Below are 22,444 nucleotides of genomic sequence, written 5' to 3' on the forward strand. Positions count from 1 at the left end.
AGACTGACCCTCCATCAAAGTAGCTATCACACAAGAGCCGGTAAAGAAAGGATACACAGGAACTGTTGGAACCCATGCCAACAATTCCGTGCAAGGAATGATAAGATACTTCCCAATTGCTCTTGTCCAAGAGTTTCAGGAGTATCAGCCTCAGTCGGGGCCTCTGTGGGGAGGAGGAAGGGCTGGACTACTCAGGCCAGCCACACCCTCAGATCCACAGAACTGCTGTGGCCCTCTTAGGTCCGGGTAGCGGAGGGACTGTTTTCAACGCAGGTTGAAACAGGTTCCTGACAACTGGCCTGCCCTCCACTTACTCAACCTCTGGAGGCTCCAGGGGTTTCCTGGCTAGACTTCTATCCCCAGGGAAGTTACCACCCAGGGGTCTCCAAAGAACTCATTACTTCCTCTTCACAAGCACAGAGACCCTTCCCTCCTTTCCTGCCCTTTTCTCCCAGGACGCTGACCTTGATGGCTTCATACACCAGAGCCTGCAGCAGCAGCGTCTGCCCAGTTCCAGCAGGAGGCAGCAGAGCCCGGGTCAGAGCTGGCCGGGGGCCTGCCTGGGGCAGCTCACAGCCTGCCCAGGAAGCCGCCCAGCTCTGCCCGATTGGTGGAGCCCAGGAGATCTGTACAGGGAGAAGAAGGGGACACTGAGGGGCACAACCAGGACTGGCTGGGAGAGGGAAGCCCAGGGGAGGGAAGTGGATGGACCACGGGGAAGCAGGGTCCAGACTCTCACCCGCTGCTCTCTCCCTCCCCAAGTCTCAGGGGAGGAGCACCAAAAGGACTGAGAGTCAGAGATGGACTCTGGGGATGAGTCCTCCAGCAGGGGAGCAGAATACCAGACACTCTGCAAAGCCTGAGGTATCCCAGCTAGTCGGGGAGAGAGTGAGGGAGGGAGGGTTGGAATCGGGTGGGATGTGCCACCCCTGCCAGTGTGAAAAGGACCAGCCCTGTAGGGGCCTCACCTTATCCTGGTCCCAGTCCCACTTGGCCACAGCCAAGGTGACCGCCCTCTTCTCCCCATTCAGGGATGGCTGGGTGTTAGAGGCCTCTCCAGCTCCTGGGATGGCTACCCTGAGTCACCTGCTGGGAGGCCCTCTCCTTTGTGAGAACCAGGCTAACCTATTCTGGTAGGGGATGGAGGCCCATGTGCTTCCCTGTCCAGCCAAGCCTTTCGTGGAGGAGGGAGAGAGGCCCTCGAGTCCACAGCTGTTTCCTAGGGGCAGGTAGGGCTGTGCTGGCAGAGCCACGCGTTATGCTCTAGCACCCCCTGGTGTCTTATTTAGGAATGAGCCACAGTGTGGGGTGCTGACCTACCTTTCTCTTGGAGTGACCCTGGCAGTCAGAAACACCACCACCCATAAGGCTGTGGACTTCAGCCCTGTCCTCTACATCTGAGGGTGGTGGGGACCAGTCCTGAAGATGGGGGTGCACAAGGGACTCCAGTTCATGGGCCCCTGGGGGACTGGTGGGGCCAAGCCGAGCTCTGGCGTACAGCGTGGGGTTCCCAGTGGTGGTGGTGGAGGACAGGCCTGGGAGGGATTCCCTGGAAGGGAAGATGGAAAACAAGGCCTAGTGGTCAGAGTGAGGGGTGGGGGTGGGACTGGGATCTGGTCTAGCCTATGTCTCTGGGCAGGTTCCTGCCCATCTCTGAGACTTGCTTTCCTGGTCTGTGCTATGAGTAAGAAAAATTGCTATTGTTCGCTGGGCTCAGTGGCTCACACCTGTAAATCCCAGCACTTTGAGAGGCCTAGGTGGGTGAATCACAAGGTCAGGAGTTCAAGACCAGCCCGGCCAAGATGGTGAAACCTCATCTCTATTAAATATACAAAAATTAGCTGGCCACAGTGGCAGGCGCCTGTAATCCTAGCTACTTAGGAGGCTGAGGCAGGAGAATCGCTTGAACCCGGGAGGCTGAGGTTGCAGTGAGCCAAGATCACGCCTAGGTGACAGAGCAAGTCCCCACCTCAAAAAAGAGAAAAAGAAAAAACTGCTATGGTTCAAAACAGCCTGATGCTATGAACAGGGCCCTTCCTCCCTTGGCTCCAGGCATCTGGAGATTTGGGGCCCCTCTTTCCAAGATGCTGGCAGCTACCAAGGAAGTGGGAGCAAGGCATTTCTGTTGGCCTTGCTGCAGGGGGGTGGGCTGGGGCTCCCCTAAGTCCACTCTTCATTCTCATGAGGACGTTGTCCCTGATCCCTTCATCCCAGAGTCCTAACTTTAATGGGGCTCCTGGGAATGCCAAGGGCGAGTCGTGGCCACTTTCCTTGATGGCCCAGTCTGCAGCCCTTCCTGGAAATCTCCCTTCCCTGCAACCAAGCTGGCTCCCCTGCCCACCTGTGGGAGCTGCGGCGCAGGCCAGCACACATGCAGGCCAGGAGGCAGAGGAGGCCCAGGCAGACACCCACGATGATGCCCGTGACTGAGTGCATGTCCAGCGAGTCTGGTGGGGAAGAGAGAGGCACAGAGCAGGTCAGGACAGAAGATCAGGGCTATCCATGGCTTTCTCAGGAGACACCAGCTGGAGCCTCACCCTTCAGATGCTCACAATCTTCTGATACAAGGACAAGAGGGCCCTGTGACCTCACAGAAACTACTACTGCCTCTCCCTCTGACTGTCCTCCCTGAAACACACCCAGAGGCTGTGGTCTCTCCTCCTCAAACTGGCCTTTTGGTGAAACAGACTCTGCCTCAAAAAGAAAAACATATAAAAATTATCTGGGTGTGGTGGCATGTGCCTGTGATCCCAGCTATTTGGGAGGCTGAGGCAGGAGAATCCCTTGAACCCAGGAGGCAGAGTTTGCAGTGAGCCGAGATGGCACTATTGCACTCCAGCCTGGGCAACAAGATCAAAACTCAGTCCAAAAAGAAAAAAAAAAGCCAGGCTGGGCACAGTGGCTCAGGCCTGTAATCCCAGCCCTTTGAGAGGCCAAGGCCGGTGGATCACCTGAGGTCAGGAGTTCGAGGCCAGCCTGGCCAACATGATGAAACCCCATCTCTACTAAAAATACAAAAATTGGCCAGGCACGGTGCTCAGGCCTGTAATCCCAGCACTTTGGGAGGCTGAGGCAGGTGGATCACGAGGTCAAGAGATCGAGACCATCCTGGTCAACATGGTGAAACCCCGTCTCTACTAAAATACAAAAAATTAGCTGGGCATGGTGCCATGTGCCTGTAATCCCAGCTACTCAGGAGGCTGAGGCAGGAGAATTGCCTGAACCCAGGAGGCGGAGGTTGCGGTGAGCCAAGATTGCATCATTGCACTCCAGCCTGGGTAACAAGTGCGAAACTCCGTCTCAAAAAAAAAAAAAAAATACAAAAATTAGCCAGGTGTGGTGGCATGCCCCTGTAATCCCAGCTACTTGGGAAGCTAAGGCAGAAGAATCGCTTGAACCCAGGAGGCAGAGGTTGCAGTGAGCCGAGACTGTACCACTGCACCCCAGCCTGGGCAACAGAGCAAGACTCTGTCTCAAAAAAAAGCCTGTCCCCCACGAAACTGACCTCTGAACCAAGTCATCACTCATTACTGAACCACACCTATTTCCCTTTCACAGTTGCTCTGCCCCCACCAAACGAGGAGGACAGCTGTGCAAAACAATGAAATTAGAGTTGTGTCCACAGGCAGGGGCTTGGAAGTGAACTCCAGGGGCCTCTGGGAACCCTAGGCTGCCCTGCTCTCATACCTGACAGCTTCTCCTGGAGCGTGATCACATCCTGCAGGCGGGAGAAAGGCCCAGGCCCCACCTCTGTGCGCGCCCCCATCTTGAAGAAGTACCGAGTGTCGCTCTCCAGGCCATGTACCTCAGCACTGAAGATGTTTCCTGGGGGTGAGGGAGGCAGGGAGAGCAGGGATGGTGGATGGGGTGGTGGTGGATGCAGAGGTGGGCAGGGAAGCGGGACTGGGAAAGCCTGCTCTCCACTCAGGCAGCAGCTTCTGCCTGCTTCTCCTGGAAGCCCGTGGAACAAACCCTAGCACTGCTCTCACTGCTGGAAGTGGGAGAAGCTGGGAAGCTCTTGTTCAGATGTCCTGGGGCAAGAGTCCTCACCCTCTGTGGTCAGCAGGGTCCACTGGTGCTCAGGCCGCGTGTGATTGTTGCTGTAAAGGATCAGATACTCCACGATCTCCCCATTGGGCTCTGTGGGGGGGCACCAGCGCAGCCGAACAGTGGACGGTGTCAGGGGGCTCAGTTGCAGGTCAGATGGGGGTGTGGAGGGCCCTGGGGTGCAGGAGAGGAGATGGGAAGAGATGTCAGAGATAGAGACAGAGCATGAGGACATGACCTCCCTTCTTCCTCCTTCATGGAACAAGCCACAAAATAAAGATGAGGTCTGGTTTCTAGTTGGGGAATTCTAGAAGACAGTGTGGTGGGTGGTGGGACTTGACATTTCTCCCCTCCCAGAAACTCTTTTGCCCCCAGCTCTGCCCAAACCTGGAGTTCTGAGGGATGCTTCTTGCCGCGGGGGCAAGAAGGAGTTGGGTAAAAGATAGGTTGGCGGCCAGAGGCTGGGAGCCACTCACGGTCAGGCAGGGTGGAGAGCTCCATCACAGAGCCGAAAGGCCCATCCATGTCCACGCCATGAGACTGCACTGCAAACTCGTATTTGGTGAATGGCTTCAAGCCACCAATGAGGATGTCTTCTCCAGAACTGCTAAGGCAAGAAATGTGACTAGTGCTCCCAGCACTCCCAGCAGGGCAGACCCCTCCAAATCTACTGCCCTGCAGCCAGCTCCAGGCTCTGCCCTGGGAAGGGTAGATGCTCCCTGGCCTGGAAGCCACTACCTCTACCCAGGGACCTACAGAGAAGTCTGGATATATGCTGCTCCAAGTCCAAGCTCAAAACCAGGCCCCGCCCCCCTCCACCGCCCACCTCCAGGAAGCCTTCCTGGATTAAACCAAGTTATTCTCTACCTAAGGAATCATCTCTGATGTATCTTTTCTTTGCCTGAATTTTGCCTTCATGGCAATGACATATATCAATTGCTTTTTATGTGAATTTCCTCCTACAAGCCAGCAGCTCCTCAGGCTCTGTCTCCCCAACTGATAACATGTAGAGAGAACACCTCTGAGGACAGGGGCCGGGCTCTCTTCACCATCAGATTGGGAGCCTTCTGAGGTTGGAGAAACAGGTCTGTGTCACTTTCTCCAGAGTTTGAGAACAAGGCTCTGTTTTGAGAGGACAGGATTGGATGGGCTCCTTGCTCCCATCTGGTCACCAGGCAAGGATGTGGACCCTGTGCAGCCCCCCTGTGTGGCCCCAATGTAATGGGCAAGCCACGACATGCTCCTGAATCCTGGGACCCTGCCCTTATCACTACCTGCTGCCTTCCCCCTGCTTCCTACCTGCTCCTCCTCCCCCCTTTTTAGTAAAGGCATTAGTCCCCACCTGGTGTAATAGGTGACCAGGGAGGTATTCCTGAGTCCCCAGGGGCTGAAGCGTACAGTGTAGTTGACAATCTTGACTGTGGTGAAGTCTGGCTTTTTCCACCAAAGCCAGATGGATGTGGAGCTGTTTGATTCCGCATGGACGTGGGCTGGGGGCAGGGGTGGCCCCCTTTGGATGGGCATGTCTGAAAGGTGAAAACTAGAGTGTGAGGAAGGGAGGGAGGGAGGATACTCTTTTTTATTTTTATTTTTTGAGATGAAGTCTTGCCCTGTCACCCAGGCTGGAGTGCAGTGGTACGATCTCGGCTCACTGCAGCCTTTGCCTCCAAGGCTCAAGCAATCCTCTCACCTCAGCCCCCTGAGTAGCTGGGACTACAGGCATGCACCACCACACTTGGCTATATATATATATATATATATTTTTTTTTTTTTTTTGAGATGGTTTGCTTTTGTTGCCCAGACTGGAGTGCAGTGGCACGATCTCGGCTCACTGCAACCTCTGCCTCCTGGGTTCAAGCGATTCTCCTGCCTCAGCCTCCTGAGTAACTGGGATTACAGGCATGCACCACCACACCTGGCTAACTTTTGTAATTTTAGTAGAAACAAGGTTTCTCCATATTGGTCAGGCTGGTCAGCAGCTTCTGACCTCAGGTGATCTTCCTGCCTTGGCCTCCCAAAGTGCTGGGATTACAAGCGTGAGCCACCGTGCCCAGTCCTAATTTTTTGTATCTTTAGTAGAGACAGGGTTTCCGCATGTTGGCCAGGCTGATCTCAAACTCCTGACCTCATGATCAGCCTGCCTCGACCTCCCAAAGTGCTGGGATTACAGGTGTGAGCCACCACACCTAGCCCATACTCATCCTTAAATACGTACAGTGGTTGACAGTCCCCAAGGCTCTTTCTCTGACCCTCTCCTTTGATCCTGTCAGTTGAGCGGCATCATTCCTACTTCACAGATAAGGAAACTGAGGCTCCAAGAATTTGATTTCTGACTGTGGAACGTTAGTCTGTAAGAATGTAATGGAGAGGCAGCAAAACTCTGGAACCAGGCTGCCTTGGTTCAAATTCCAGCTCTGACACTTACTAGCTGTGTGACCTTGGAGAAATTACTTACTATCTCTGTGTCTGCATTCGCTATTCTAATGATAGTGCCTACCTCATGGGGTTGTTATGAGGATTAAATTATTTAATATTTTGTTGTTGTTGTTTTTGAGACGGAGTTTTGCTCTTGTTACCCAGACTGGAGTGCAATGGCACGATCTCGGCTCACCGCAACCTCCGCCTTCTGGGTTCAAGCAATTCTCCTGCCTCAGCCTCCCGAGTAGCTGGGACTACAGGCGCGCACCACCATGCCCAGCTAATTTTTGTATTTTTAGTAGAGATGGAGTTTCACCTTGTTGACCAGGATGGTCTTGATCTCTTGACCTCGTGATCCACCCACCTCGGCCTCCCAAAGTGCTGGGATTATAGGCGTGAGCCACCGCGCCCGGCCAATTATTTAATATTTTTAAAAATAGATATGAAATTGGCTGAAATATAATAAACACTATGTGATGAGTGTTTATTATAGAAACATAAAATAAACCCCACGAGAGCAGGAACCTTATTAGTGTTGTCCACCACTAAATTCCCAAAGTAGACACTTAGTAGACACTCAAGTGAAATATTTGCTGAATGAATAAATGAACAAAGTGGAATTAGAACTCAGCTGGGTGAGGTGGCTCACACCTGCAATCCCAGGCCTTTGGGAGTCCAGGGTGGGTGGATCACCTGAGGTGGGGAGTTTGAGACCAGCCTGGCCAACACTGGTGAAACCCTGTCTCTACTAAAAATACAAAAATTAGCCAGGGATACTGGCGTACACCTGTAATCCCAGCTACTCAGGAGGCTGAGGCACAAGAATCGCTTGCACCCGGGAGGCAGAGGTTGCAGCAAGCCGAGATCGCACCATTGCACTTGAGCCACCCGGGCGACAGGCTGAGACTCTGTCTCAAAAAACAAAACACAACAAAACAAACAAACAAAAAACCCAGGCTTCAAGGCTTCTGGTTGAGTACTCCCTCTGCTAAACCACATGGCTGGAAAGTTAGGGGTGAGGGAGTGTCATGATGGCAACTGAGGTGTCCCATAAGGGCCACAAGGCAGCGTAGTGCAGGCAAAGAGTTTTACCTGGAAAGCAGGAGTCCTGGTTCTAGTCTAGGCGCTGAACAACCTTGGACAAGTTCCTTTTCTTCTCTGAGCCTCAGTTTCCCTAGGCCACACAGGGGTACTCACTCTTCTTAGAGTAGAGAGGTCGTCTGATAGTGTAATGTAGACAAATGTGTTTAAAATAAAACTTGTTTTAAGGTCAAACTTGGGGTCAGGAGTTACTGATCAACCATGGGGTTTCCCTCTGTTTGAAGTTTCCAAATCAGCAGTATTCACAGCTAATGAAAATAAGGTGGCAGACCTAAGAGACAGTGAGCAAACGAGCTTCTCTTCATGCCAGAGGCTCTCAGGAGCTAGAAGAGGACCCCTGATCCTAGGAGAATGGATTTGGGCGTGAGCTGAAGCTACCAAAGTGCCTGCTCCCCAGGCTGGCCCAAAGGAAAGGAAGAGGCAGCCGCTAGCAGAGCCCTGCCTGAGTCCTCTCCGCCTTCTTCCCCCACCTCCCTCCCCTGGTGTGGGCGCCTTCTCTGTCTTGCCCTTCCACACTGCTGCACAGCTGTCCTCATGTTTGTTGAATGCCACAAGTTTCACCTTGTACAGCCAGCCAGGGACTGGGGAAGGTTATAGGGCTTCATGGCTAGGGGGACATATGGGTCACTCCCCCATTCGCAGAGAGCACCCCATCTCTAACTCCTTCGCACAGCTTGTCGGGTCCCCACTGAACCTATGTCCCTCTCTCTGCCTCCCCCCAGCCCTCCTCACCTAGCTGGGTCAGCTCATACTGCTTCACTTTCTTACTGAGCCAGACGGGCCCCACATCCCAAGCCTGTTCTCCATGGGCCCCTGGCAGGCGATCACCATTGGCCTCCTCCGCCCCCACCTCCTGCCAATATAGTTTGTAGCCAGAGATCTGGGTGGGGTGAGGGGGTGGCTGCCATGACACGACCAGGGACTTCATCCTTGCCTTCACCTTCAACTCTGCAGGGGCAAAAGGAACTGGGGGCAGAGTGTCAGGACAGGAAAATTAAGGAACAGAACAGGGAATGAGGAGGCCGGGGATGGGAGACAAGGAAGAGGCGTGAGGGAGGCAGGAAGAGGCATTCAGGGAGGGCCTCGCCAGCATTCTCCCGAGGCATCACCACTCAGCCACCGCCCTAAGTGCCAGGCCTGGGCTCAGTCTAGAGGTGAACTCTCTATTCTACAAGCCAGAGTGCAGGGAATGCAGTGGGTGCTGCTGGGCATTTGCAAAGGAGTCAGCAAGGAGCACCTCTGGAGCAGGCTGATAGCACCTGGCACAGAATCAGCCTCTGTTAAGTCTCCTGGAGGATTAAATGCCAGGGGCAGTGCAGGGGGGTGGTTGCTGAGGCCAGGAAGGAGGGACGCCACCATTAGAGTAGGGAGACCCCCTTGAGAGTGGGGAGCCATGTGTCAAACACTGTCTTATGTACTTTGTATATGTACTATCACTTCATTCTCACATCCCTCTAAAATAGTGAAGATACTACAAACTTCACTTTATGGATAAGAAAACTGAAGCTCAGAGAGTTCAGTAATTTGCCCAGTGCCACAGAGAGAGCACGTAGCCCGGTTTGGTCAGCATTTAATCACCCTTCTATTGGGTCTTTCAACAAAAGAACCTCCTCCTCCTCCTCCTCCTCCTCCTCCTCCTCCTCCTCCTCCAATCACCCTTCTATTGGGTCTTTCAACAAAAGAACCTCCTCCTCCTCCCCCTCCTCCTCCTCCTCCTCCTCCTCCAATCACCCTTCTATTGGGTCTTTCAACAAAAGAACCTCCTCCTCCTCCTCCTCCTCCTCCTCCTCCTCCTCCTCCAATCACCCTTCTATTGGGTCTTTCAACAAAAGAACCTCCTCCTCCTCCCCCTCCTCCTCCTCCTCCTCCTCCTCCTCCTCCAATCACCCTTCTATTGGGTCTTTCAACAAAAGAACCTCCTCCTCCTCCTCCTCCTCCTCCTCCTCCTCCTCCTCCTCCCTCCTCCTCCCCCTCCCCCCCCTCCTCCTCCTCCTCCTCCTTGCAGCTACTATTCAATGAGTAAGTAGTATATGTACTAAGCACTTTAGTTACAACACATTATTCAAACTCATGCCACTCCCAGGCCGTAAATGTAGCCACAGAATGGTTTGTCCAAGGTCACACAGCAAACAGAAGGGACATCAGAGCCCAGCCCTTCACCTCTGCACTCGTTCACCCATCAAGCAGAGGCAGCCATGGAAGCTCTCTGATGGAGGGAGGGCGGGCAGGGTGCTGGGTCCCAAGGTCACACGCACACTGTCCTGTCTCTCCTCCGACCCCGTACCGTGGCTCTGGTTGTACATACTGGGCATCCTGTGCTGCAGCCACTGGGAGGCGGCCCCAAAGCCGGCCGAGGTAGCAGCTGAAATCCGTACTCGATACACCTTGTTTGGCTGAAGTGAGTTCAGCGTAAGCTGTGTCTCATTTCCTGGCACCTCGGTGGAGAAAATCTGATCTGTAGGGAGAGAAAAGGTGGGCTGCTGGGTAGCCACCTGAGGACCAGGATCCTAAACTCCCCTACGTCGATCTTCCACCTCCTGTCCTGGTTCCTTGTGCCTATGAGAGCCTGAAGCATTCTCAGCACTGACCCCCTCAGAGCCTGGGCAGACTCTATGGCTCCAGGGATGATGCTTGAGCCTCCAGCTTTGGCTGACGCAGGCCATCAGTCTGGGCTTGGCTGCAGGGAGAATGATGGCAGGCTTTCCCCTCTTCCCCCGGAGCTGGCAATGACCACCCCCTGCCAACATACACACACACAGGATGCGGATACAAGGGGCTGGCCATGAAGACCAGGAAGCACTGCCTGGCTTCCAGATCCCTGACGGCCACCATGGTCCTCATCCTTCCCTCCTGCCTGACCCTTTCCCTGGTTCCTCAGCCACTTTCATTCTCCTTTTTATCTTTTTCTTTCTTTCTGAGACAGTTTTGCTCTGTCACCCAGATGGGAGTACAATGGGACAATCACAGCTCCCTGCAGCTTGAATTCCTGGGCTCAAGTGATCCTCCCACCTCAGCACCCCCCCCTCAAGTAACTGGGACCACAGGTGCATGCCACCACACCCTGCTAAGTTTAAATTTTTTTTCTTGTAGATATGAGGGTCTCACTTTATTGCAAAGGCTGGCCTCAAACCCCTGTATTTAAGCAATTCTCCTGCCTTGATGTCCCAAAGTGCTGAAATTACAGGCATCAGCCACCGGGCCCAGCCTTTATCCCTTTCATTTTGTCTCCCCCACATTACCTATATCTGCCCTTACACACCCTCCACTATGCCAATCTTCCCACTCCCACAAGCATACCTTCTACCTCCCAACCCCACATCTGCTTTTTGAGCTGGAAGGGACTCCAGAGATAACCTAGATTACTGGCCTCATTTCCCAGATATGGAAACTGAGGCAGGGACTCAGTAGGATTACACACTGCAGAGGGGGTGGGGTGAGAGGCCAGGCCTCCCTCTGCCTTGAGCTAGTCCCCTCTGTCTTCCCTTTTCATTCCTGCCCACATCCCTCTTTTTGAGGCTCACCCTTCCCCAACCCGTACTCTGCTTCCTTACCTCTGACTCCCTACCCTGCTCAGGTCTCCAGCAGCCCTGACTACTCTTCCCACCGATCATTCTTAGCCGTGCCTGGCTCCCGCCCCCGCACTCACCTTCCTTTCCCAAACCATATTCTATCTTGTACTTCACCACCTGCCCATTGCTCAGGCTTGGGGGCAGGGGCAGCCACGCCACCATGATGTCCGAGGGGTTGGGGCTGGACAGGGAGAGCTGGGGTGCTGCACTGGGGACTGAGACAGAATAACATCAGCGTGAGCTCTGCTCCACCGACATGGAAGGTGAGGCTCGGGAGCAGTCAGAGACTTGCCTGGATCACACAGCAAGTCAGAAGTAGGCCAGGACCAGGATCTGAGGGAGGAAAGGGGGCTTCTCAGGGGAGCCCCCAAGCTGAACGGTGAGGGGACGTCTTTCCCACCCTGAAGCTGGAAAAAGGCTTGGAGCACAATCTTGCATGTCTAACAGGTTAATGTCGCTGGCCCCTACCCCAGCTGGATGGCACATACATGTCAGGGAGAATAACCGCATGACACACAGAATCATCACAAGACCTGGGCTCAAGTCGCAGCTGAACTACTGACCTTGAGCAAGTCACTCTCATTTTCTGGGCCTCAGCTTTCCCAACTGTAAACTGAGGAGAAGAACCCCTGCCCACCCTCTTACAGGGCACAAAAGATGATGTGAGCAGGTAAAAATGCCTTTACATTGGTAAAGAGAAGGCGAGCTCCCATCCCCAGGGAATTCTCTTTCCCACAAGCTGCCCATTGCTGGTTCAGAGGCCCTACCATCATCCAGTGTGTGCACCAGTGCTGGGGTGGAGGTGCGGCTGGCTCCCAGCTGGGAGTAGGCCACCACGTAGAACTCATAATCTGTGTTGGGTTCCAGGTCCCGAACCTGTAGTTCCGTGGTGTCGTTGTTCACTGCAAACTGGTATTCCACATTGTGCATGCCTGGCGACACAGGGGACAAAGGGACTGTCATAGTGCCACCCCCAGTGCCAGCCAGCTGGAGTCTGTCTAGAAATCCTTCATATTGCCCCGGTGTCTGTTTATAGCTAAATCATCCCAGATAATCTGAGCTGGAGTGTATAAACTCCCTCAGCTTCCTGTCTCACTCTGTGAATCCCTCCACTGGTTAGGGGTGCTTTCTGGAAATGACCCCCAACTTCCCGCAACCGCAGTTAGTTAACTGGGGTGGGAGGTGGCTCCAGGAAGGTCCTCTCCCTCCTCTCTCATAACAAATGTGGCTGAGGGAAGCAGCAGCCCTTCCAGTACCAGTTGGAAACCATATATGGTAGGTAATCCATACCTATGTGGGTCTCTCCTACGGGCTCCTATCCCAGCCCATCCTCCCTGCAGAAGTACCCATCAGGCAGCCTTTCAGCATCCGACCTGAACCCCCCCCACCATGAGCCCCGCCTGCGCCTGAGCTGGTGCATCCCGCCCCCAGCCAACTTACCCCGAGCCTTCTGATAGTGGAGAGAGAAGCCGATGATCTGCTCGCTGTACAGCTCGGGCCGCTCCCAGGCCACCAACACAGCGGAGCTGCTCAGTGGCGTAGCCGTGACCCGCGTGGGGGCGCTGGGCAGCCCCTCGCGCACCACCACGACCAGCGACGCGGCGGCGCACGCCGTTCCCGCGCTGTTCTCAGCCACGCACTGGTAGTAGCCGGCGTCCTGCAGGCCGATCTGTGTGATGACCAGGCTGCCGCCGCCGCCCTGGACCTTGACGCGCCCCTTGGGCCGCAGCGGCGCCCCGTCGTGCAGCCAGCGTAGCGCAGGCCGCGGATCCCCCGACGCGCGGCACACGAAGCGCGCTGTGCTCGCCCGCGTCCGCGACAGCCCCTCGGGCGCCTGCAAGATGGCGGGAGCCGCTGGGGGCACGAGGAGCGACGCTGAGAGCGGGCTCCCGCCAAGGGCTCTGCTCCTCCCCGCCCGGCCCCCACCGCCCTCCCCCGCTCCCCTTTCAATCACTCTAACCTCTCCCGGATTCACCCTCCCCAAACTACGCACGCTAAGCGCAGACCTACCCCTTCTTCCCCCCATTTACCCCAGCCCCGCAACCACCATTCTCTTTCTCCCCCAAAACTGTCCCCAGGCCTTCTCAGCCTCCCCTAAATACCGCTCCTCCCGGATCTAACCCCACCCTTAATTTACCCATCTCCTTCCTCCTGCCCTCCGAGGTCTCCCGCAGCTACCAGATCTACCATGCCCCCCAGTTTTCTTAGTGCCACCCAGATCACGATCTCTCCAATAACCCCAGTCCCACTTCCCCCACAATCACCTGCGCCAGGCCCTAATCATCCCTCTTCCTCCATCCCTGCTCAACTCTTCCCACTGCACCTTCCAGTTACCTGGTCCCCATCCCTCGCCCCAACCCCGCCTCACTAGGGACTCCTCCCACGGAGTTCATCCTCCGGGAGTGAGCCTGAGTCCCCCCAGCACACCCACCCGTCCACCGCCCCCTGCCCCATTCACTCCGGCCCCAGCTAACCCGCTCCCTCCACCCTTCGGCCCGCCTCACCCAGCACGCGGAGCTCGGCGGAGGCAGTGGCGAAGTCGCGCGTGAGGGGCTTGTTAGCTCGGCAGAGGTAGATGCCAGAGTGCCGGGGCTGCGCGTGGGCAATTAGTAGGTTGGTGCGGCCCAGGACCACGACATCCGCGGAGATGGGCTTTCCGTCTGGGGAAGGAGAGGGAGACGCGCTGGAGGGGATGCCAGGGACTGTCCCTCCATCCGATCTTCGGGCCTCAGGAACACTTTGCCCCGGGTAAAGTGGGCACAACCGTCCCTGGTCCGAATCTCATTTCTTCCCCTTGCTAGTCCCGGACTCTCTGAACCCTGCTGTCTCCATCTGTAAGGGGAGCTAGCCCTTGCCTGGAAGGGTTTCCATGAGTGTGGAAAGAATGTGAGAACCCCTGGCACAGTGCAGGAATATATTAATAATAGGTGTTCAGTATAGTTTTTATTACTAAATTCATTTCTCTCAAGAAGGACATTTTGTTATTTTTTTTAATGCAATCCTACAGATAGGAATGGAGATCAGGAGTCTACAATTTTAACAAGTCCCCTAGGCGACCCTGATGCACGGTCAGGAATTAAGAAATATTGACATTAGAACTTCTAGGTGACATCACGTTTATCCCAGTAATACCAGGATCCTGCTGGCCCCCTAAGGAGGCAAGTGTCACAGGTCTAATGAGGCAGAGCAGGTGAGATAGGTGCAAAAATACCAGTGCTGTTCTATTTCGTCAGCTCAGTGATGGGTACATATTAATAGCTATTCATTTTCTTTAAACTATATCTATCCATGATATATGATATATAAACTTACTTTTAAACAATATGTATAGGGTAATAGAATGAGTTGGGGAAAGGGGTAAAGAAAACTGGATTTAAAACTTACTTCTGCCAAGTCACTTTTTGACAACAATTGGAAACAAGAATAACCCTTGCTTTCTTACTACAGGATTGTAGGAAGCGGGGTACCAGAAAGAGAACAGACTCAGAAGCTTGGTCCTGGCTCTTCCACCTGCCTCTCTGAGCCTCAGTTTCCTCCTCTGCCCACTAGGAATAGTAGTTCTGGCCCCTACTCTCCCCAAAGGGCTCTTGGAGGCTCTGACAGGAGAGCAGGTGTGAAAGTGCTCAGGAGTCTGCTCATGACGTTTGGCCCAGCGCTGGTGTTACCCTGCTGGCATCTCCAGTCACTCAGTCACTCAGTGGCACTTGTAGCCTGATACTGTCAGACCTCTCTTCACAGATGTATGTTTTCTCCCATTCACAAGACAATGAGTTCAGAGGGCAGGGTCCCCCCTCTCTGTATTTTGTTCACTGTGCCCAGCATGATGCCCGGCACACAAAGGCAACAGCATGCTGGGGTGGACCCAGAGCTGGCCTTGTAGTTATGCGGCCCGGCAGAGGGGTCTGTTTCTGCCCTACTGGCTGGCTGTGCGGCACCTTCCCAGCTCTCAAGGACTCACTGGTAACTCTGTTGTGAGCAGCAGAAATATGTAAGATGGAGAGCCTAGTCCAGCGCCTGCCCTCAGGAGGGCTGCAATAACCGTTCTGTAAGTGGCAGCCCGGAGGTGCTTTTGTAAAGTACGTGCTACACAGAGTGATGACAAACCCTGTCCAGGTTCCCAGTGCAACTTCCGGCCCTGTACACCACAGCTGGCCCTGGGAAAGGCGTTCCTGCCATACCAGAAGGTTGGTGACCACTGACGGGTCACCCATAAATCCCCCTGACTTAGGGGCATATGAGATGCCACATCCCTCCCTTCCCATGCCCTCCACCTTCCACTCCCTCCACTCACCTTTTCGGACCCAGGACACAAGAGGGGTGGGGTCCCCTGAGGCCACACATTCCATCACCACAATCTGGCCAGACACCACTGTGGTGTTCTCTGGGGCTGCCACGATGACCACGCCCTGCCCCGTGGTGGATGCCAGGGACCCTGGAGAAAAGACAGACCAGCAGGCAGCCTTACCAGTAGGCATTTGCCATGCAATACCTCGCCTGAGGCTCACAATAACCTGGTGAGGTGGTACGGGGGGCAGCAGCAATGGTTCCATCTGTCAGATGGGGGAAGGTAGCTATAAAATTCAGCAGGGCTGGGACTGGACCTCTAACCTCTTTCTTCTGGAGCCAGAGAATTGCCTGAGCTTCAGATCAGCACCAGAGAAATGATTAGACAGACCCACGCCTACCTCCATTCTTCCCTCCCAAATGCAGCCCACCCTCTAGGCAGAGGACTGTCACAGGGTCAGAGGCAAAGCACCAGACTTGGAGTCAACCAACAGTCATGGTTTCTAGTTCCAACACGGCCATTAACGCACTGGGTGACCTTAGGCAAATCCCTTCTCCAGAGGTCCTTGGATTCACCAGTGGAAAAGGCAGACACAGTGGGCTTGAGTTTCTGCCTGCGTGGCAGCTCCCTAAACCCTGATTTTCTGCCAAGTTCTCCATGTGACCCTGGCCCCCTGGGTGGAGTGGTGAATATCTGGATTGTCCAGCAGGTGGAGGCAGAGATCCCCAGAACAGGAGGGAGAGGCCACCCGACTGGGAGCAGCCCACCAGCTAAGCCCAGGAGGAACAGGGTGGGGAAGAGTGGGAATGGGAGTGTAGGGAGGGGAGTGGGAGGTGGGAGGGATGCCTGGCAAAGGGAAGAAGGGAGGGCCCTGGGGGAGGTCTGAAGTGAGATCTGTTGAGCACCTGCTAGGTGCTAGGCACTTTCCATTCTCATCTCAAGGACTCTCCGAGCCTCTCTGAGCTGGACATTTGATAAGGGTCACACAGATGGTGTGCAGAGAAGCCAGGATTCAAACCAGGTTTTTCCAACCCCAAAACGTGTGCCCTTCCTACTCTATTACACTGGGGCAAGATCCTTTCAAAGAAACAGAGTAAAGAACAAGAGCGCTAGGCCACAGGGAGCCAGATTTGCAGGACACACAAAGCAAAGAGGGACGAATCCCCCAGTGCCTGAACCCCACAGTGATTACAGAAGGGTGGGAGAGAAAGGGGCAAGGACCAGGGTTTCCCTCAGATGCCCCGCCTCCCCACCTCTGTCCCCAGCCTTCAATGCTCCATCCCCCCGAGGGCACACAGGCTCTGTATGAAGAGAAGAGCCTGCACCGGAGTCCGGGGTCTTGTGTTCCAGCCCAGTTCTCCTCCACTTCGCTGGGTGGCAGTGCCCTCTCTGGGCTTCATCACCTCACTTGTCAATGGGACTAACTAACACCCATCACCTACTTGAAGGCAAGGCCTGGACCTCTTGAGGTCCCTCCCAGCTCTGAAGTGGCTGGCTCCAGAAACCCCCAGGTTTGCCCACCCGGCCAGCTTCCTTACCTCTGCGGGCCACACTGAGTAAGGCGTCCTGGCTGAAGCGCTGGCCAGCTGAGTTGGTGGCCACACAGCGGTAGGAGCCTGCATCACCCTCCTGAACATCCAGGATCTGAAGGACGCCATTGGGAAGCATGATGAGCCTTGGGAAGAGGAGAGTGGGCAACTATGAGGTGGGCAGAGGGTCCATAGGGAGGGTGGCTCATGGTAAAAGAAATGCGAATTGAAACTCGAAGTTACCATTTTCACCTGTTAGATTGGTGAAAAGCAGAAGGCTTAACAACACTCCATGTGGGCCAGGTGCAGTGGCTCACACCTGTAATCCCAGCACTTTGGGAGGCTGAGGTGGGTGGATCACGAGGTCAGGAGTTTGAGACCAGCCTGGCCAACATGGTGAAACCCCGTCTCTACTAAAAATACTAAAATTTGCTTGGCATGGTGGCACATGCCTGTAGTTTCAGCTACTCTGGAGGCGGAGGCAGGAGAATCACTTGAACCCGGGAGGCAGAGGTTGCAGTGAATCGAGACAGGGCCATTGCACACCAGCCTGGGAAACAGAGCGAGACTCCATCTCAAAAAAAAAAAAAGAAAAAGAAAAAGAACACTCCATGTGATGAGGGAATCGGGGGAGGCACCCTGCCTATACACCATCTGTCCAGGGCATGTCGGTGATATCTCAACATCAAAACTTGTAGGGCTCTATCCCACAGATACTCTCAGATGTGTGCACGAGAGCACATGTCAAACTATACTCACTCCGGCACTGTCTGGAAGAGCAAACGGCTGGAGACGACCCAAGTGTCCATCCGCAGGGTGGGAACGGGCTGAGTTGGTGTGGGTACATTCGCACAGTGGAATGCTAGGCAGCTGCTAAAAAGGAGGCAGCTCCGTGTGTGCTGGTAGAGGGCCATCTGCAAATGTGTTCTAGTACAAAACAGTGTGTGTGAGGGCATGGAGGCTTCTGTGCTTGTGTATACACTGAACGTTCCTGGTAGTGGAGGTTGTCTCTGGGAAGGGGACCTGGGATCCAGGGGACTGAGGGTGGAAAGGACTGACTTTTCATTATATATCTTTCTATACAGTTTGAATTTTTTTTTTTTTTTTTTTTTTTTTTTTTTTGAGACAGAGTTTTGTTCTTGTTGCCCAGGCTGGAGTGCGGTGGCAGGATCTCGGCTCACCGCAACCTCTGCCTCCCAGATTCAAACGATTCTCCTGCCTCAGCCTTGCATACCTGGGATTACAGGGGCATGCCAACACACCCAGCTAATTTTGTATTTTTAGTAGAGACGGGGTTTCTCCATGTTGGTCAGGGTGGTCTCTAACTCCTGATTTCAAGTAATCTGCCCACCTCAGCCTCCCAAAGTGCTAGGATTACAGGCGTGAGCCACTGCACCCATCATAGTTCGAATTTTTTTTTACCCCTTGTCCATATTACCTTCTCCCTCCCTTGATAAAATACTATTCACACTATCTCATGTGTGAATATTTATTTGCACTATCTCATGTGACCCTCAAAACAAGCCCAAGACATAGAGGGGGTCACAACCTCCATCTTACTGGAGAAAAATAGGCTCAGAGGGAGAAGGGTGTTTTTCTCGGGTCTCACAGATGGAGCAGAGTGAAAGCTCGAACCTGAGTCTTTTGGTGCCAAATGTCACATTCATCCCACCTGCCTGTCTCAGCAGCCATTGGATGGCTGGGAATGCCCCTGGAGGGGACGCAGTCTGCAAGCAGACCCAGTCAACACGTATGTTACTTAGAAGGGGTGTGATGGATGAGGGTGTTTCCCGTCTTCTGGGTTACAGAGGTAGAAAGGTCCAGAGACCTCCCTTAAGAAACGATGTAATCTGGGATAGGGAGGTCTCCATGAGGGTTGGAATGGTGGGGGACCAGAGTGGGCTTTGATCTAAGCAGGGGGTGAGTGGGTCCTTTAGAATCCTCCAACTGGGATCTCTGCAGGGTCAGCTCTGGGTTGAGAGTCCTAGTTTCTCAACAGAGCAAACAGTGCTGGCCTCTGGGATGTCGGCTGGGCCAGGGTCAGAGAGGGAAGGGGGCAGTTGTGTGCCTGGTGGGGATCCCTTAGCTCACGGAGAAGAGGGGTGTGAAAAAAATCTAAACATGGGAGAAGAGAAGTAGCTCAAAGGCTGGGGGGAAGAAGAACATTCTAAACAGAGGCCTACAAACCTTCTGTGTCCCAGAGACTTACAGGATTTAGAGAAAAAAACATAAACCTGCCTCACTCTTTCCTGCACTGCACAGGCAAACCCACCTCTGCCCCAGCCTCTCACCCCCAGTTCCAATAGCTGTCCACCTAAGTGCTGAGGCAGAGTGAAAGGGACAGGAGACCAAGTGTGGCTGGAGGGAAACCCTGGGCCAGGACTCAGCCTGCTGCCAGAGAAGAACTGATGGGAAAGGACACACTGGGGAAGGACAAGCAGGACCCACCTAAGAAACAGGCCCCACCCCATCCATCTGATGTGCTCTGCCTCCAAGACCCTTCTTTCTCCTCTTTTCCTCCCTTGGTCTAGAGAGCTGACTATGCTGCTGGGAACTGCCTCCATTTCCTAACCCGCGTTTCTAGGTCTTCCCAGGGAAAACGTGCCCTGAGTACTGAAGAGCTAGTCTCTCCTTTGAAAAAATAACATTTCCTTAATTATGTGTGTTGAATGAATGAACAAATGAATAAATGAATAATTCCTTTCCCCAGATATGGTGTAGTGCTGCAGCCGGTAGAGGCAAGGCGGAACCCCTTTCAGTGTTCATTTAAAATCTTTTCTGGCCAGGCGCTTTGCGAGGCATAAGCAGGCAGATTGCTTGAGCCCAGGAGTTGGAGACCAGCCTGGGCAACACGGGCAAAACCCAGTCTCTACAAAAAATACAAAAATTTGCCAGGCATGGTGGTGCACACCTGTAGTTCCAGCTATATAGGAGGCTGAAGTGGGAAGGTCACTTAAGCCCAGGAGGTAGAGGCTGCAGTGAGCAGTGATTGTGCCACTGCACTCCAACCTGGGTGGCAGAGTGAGACCCTGACTCAAAAAAAATCTTTCACTTTGCTAAAATGTGTTTTTAGAAGCTCTGTCCTTGGAAAGATATTCAAGATATATTAGTGGGGGAAAAAGTAAAAAAAAAAAAACAAAAAAAAACTGTTTATGAAAAAAATTCTATTTTTAGAAAAGAGACAAAAGTTATGTTAGGATGGATAGACACAGAAAAAGTCAAAGCTACAAAGCCTGTGTGGTTTATGGAGGTTTTCTGTAGGAGTGGGATTACCAGGGACTCTTATTTATTGTGCTTTTTAAGTTTTTTTTTTGAGAGTCTTGCTCTGTCGTCAGACTGGAGTGCAGTGGCGAAATCTCACGCAATCTCAGCTCACTGCTACCTCCATTTCCCGGGTTCAAGTGATTGCCCTGCCTCACCCTCCCAAGTAGCTGGGACTACAGGTGTGCGCCACCACACCCAGCTAATTTTTGTATTTTTAGTAAAGATGGGATTTCACCATGTTGGCCAGGATGGTCTTGCTGGGATTACAGGCGTGAGTGACCTCGCCTGGCCTTAAGTATCTTTTTTCTTTTTTTTTCAATAAATATATAGCAGGAAATACAAAATGTGCACAATGTGAGTTGCTAATAGTCTGTTCCCATGTACACTCTGTTTTGTAACTTGGGCTCTAACACGGAAGCGCTGTGACATGGTGCAAAGAACTGGTTTCAGTGTGTGATTTTAGGGACGTTCCATACCTGAGCCACAAATCTCATCTGAAAAGTGTGTTAGGTAATTCCTGTCCTGCCTGCTTCACAACCCTGACCCTCTTAATGCGTTCTGAGCTCACATCAGATAATAGACGGAAACATATTTATGAATTGCAAGGTCTAAGCACATGTTTACAACGGTGTAACCCATATATGTATTTCAAAAGACTGCAAGGAAGCGCTCAAATTGGTAATAGCTGTATTCAGTCAGTGACTTTTTACCCCTTTCTGTAAAGTTGGTATACTTTACCATTTTAAAGAAATTCGAATTTCAAATAAAATAAAAGCTACTCATAGAATGAAAAACAATCTCGCCGGGCGCGGTGGCTCACGCCTGTAATCCCAGCGCTTTGGGAGGCTGAGGTGGGTGGATCACGAGGTCAAGAGATCGAGACCATCCTGGTCAACATGGTAAAACCCCGTCTCTACTAAAAATACAAAAATTAGCTGGGCGTGGTGGCACGTGCCTGCAATCCCAGCTACTCAGGAGGATGAGGCAGGAGAATTGCCTGAACCCAGGAGGAAGAGGTTGCAGTGAGCTGAGATCGCGCCATTGCACTCCAGCCTGGGTAACAAGTGCGAAACTCTGTCTCAAAAAAAAAAAAAAAAAAAGAGATCGAGACCATCCTGGTCAACAAGGCGAAACCCCGTCTCTACTAAAAATACAAAAATTAGCTGGGCATGGTCGCGCGCGCCTGTAGTCCCAGCTATTCGGGAGGCTGAGGCAGAAGAATTGCTTGAACCTAGGAGGTGGAGGTTGCGGTGAGCCGAGATCAAGCCATTGCATTCCAGCCTGGGTAACAAGAGTGAAACTCCGTCTCAAAAAAAGAAAAGAAAAACAATCTCAATTCAAAAGGAAGGGATTATTCTTTCTCCAACCTCAAACCCAAGTCTGCTGCCTCTCCCCACAAAAGGCCACTTGGGCCCTGGATTAATGAACACAGAAGAAATGATGCAGCTGCTCTGGATTTCCCAAGGGCCACAGAGCCCCCTCCCTAAGCCATTGAGGTCTACCCAGGGCAAGGGGGATACTGGCTGGGAGTCACATGAGATTGACGAAATGGTAGCCACTGGGAGACGGTAGGGCAGAAGCCCAGGTTATTTAAGTCCCTTAGTTCCATGTTTTTTAAAATAGGAGTGGGCCAGATGCGGTGGTTCATGTCTGTAATCCCAGCACTTTGGGAGGCCGAGGTGGGTGGATCACCTGATGTCAAGAGTTGAAGACCAGCCTGGCCAACATGGCAAAACTCTGTCTCTACTAAAAATACAAACATTAGCCGGGCGTGGTGGTGGATGCCTGTAATCCCAGCTACTTGGGAGGCTGAGGCAGGAGAATGGCTTGAACCTGGGAGGCAGAGGTTGCAGTGAGCCGAGATGGAGCCATTGCACTCCAGCCTGGGAGACAAGAGTGAAACTCCATCTCAAGAAAAAAAAAAAAAAGTGAGTGAATGGTGACAACAAAATGATTTCAAGTGGATCCAGATTCATGGCTTTTTATCCTAGAAGCTATATGATTCATTTTTACGGCTATCTTCTATTTATGGCAAGTGTTGCTGGTTTTCCATTTTGTTGCGGTGAGATAATGTTCCCTTTTAGTATGTGTTAAAGTTACAAAAAAGTGAGTCGACATAAAGAAAATTATTAAGTGATTGTATAAATGGTATAAGTATGGTCACAGTTGTGAATGCCTGGGATTCGGGAAACATTGCTCTCATTGATTACTGGTTCCCATGAAAGAAAAAT

The 22,444-nt window shown here is 52.9% G+C and overlaps 1 protein-coding gene across 10 annotated transcripts in view; it reads right to left on the reverse strand.

The window, feature by feature from the left end:
- The window catches only part of IGDCC4 (immunoglobulin superfamily DCC subclass member 4), a 45,255-nt gene that overhangs the window by 2,952 nt on the left and 19,859 nt on the right, over positions 1 to 22,444 (reverse strand). For 3 of the 10 annotated variants that reach the window (XM_035258895.3, XM_078333398.1, XM_078333400.1), the window contains 14 exons: positions 16,959 to 17,095; positions 15,427 to 15,567; positions 13,640 to 13,795; positions 12,576 to 12,989; positions 11,903 to 12,067; positions 11,213 to 11,350; positions 9,872 to 10,021; positions 5,390 to 5,573; positions 4,524 to 4,651; positions 4,051 to 4,221; positions 3,688 to 3,825; positions 2,342 to 2,447; positions 1,321 to 1,549; positions 465 to 626 (listed from right to left, as the gene is read on the reverse strand). In XM_035258895.3, coding sequence (XP_035114786.3) covers positions 465 to 626; positions 1,321 to 1,549; positions 2,342 to 2,447; positions 3,688 to 3,825; positions 4,051 to 4,221; positions 4,524 to 4,651; positions 5,390 to 5,573; positions 9,872 to 10,021; positions 11,213 to 11,350; positions 11,903 to 12,067; positions 12,576 to 12,989; positions 13,640 to 13,795; positions 15,427 to 15,567; positions 16,959 to 17,095 — 2,419 coding nt within the window. Of the gene's footprint in view, positions 1 to 464; positions 627 to 1,320; positions 1,550 to 2,341; positions 2,448 to 3,687; positions 3,826 to 4,050; positions 4,222 to 4,523; positions 4,655 to 5,389; positions 5,574 to 9,850; positions 10,022 to 11,212; positions 11,351 to 11,902; positions 12,068 to 12,575; positions 12,990 to 13,639; positions 13,796 to 15,426; positions 15,568 to 16,958; positions 17,096 to 22,444 lie in introns of all 10 variants that reach the window. The other 7 variants (XM_078333396.1, XM_078333397.1, XM_078333399.1 and 4 more) reach the window with 3 other exon arrangements.

Source organism: Callithrix jacchus, chromosome 8 (genome assembly GCF_049354715.1).
Source record: "Callithrix jacchus isolate 240 chromosome 8, calJac240_pri, whole genome shotgun sequence".
NCBI lineage: Eukaryota > Metazoa > Chordata > Mammalia > Primates > Cebidae > Callithrix > Callithrix jacchus.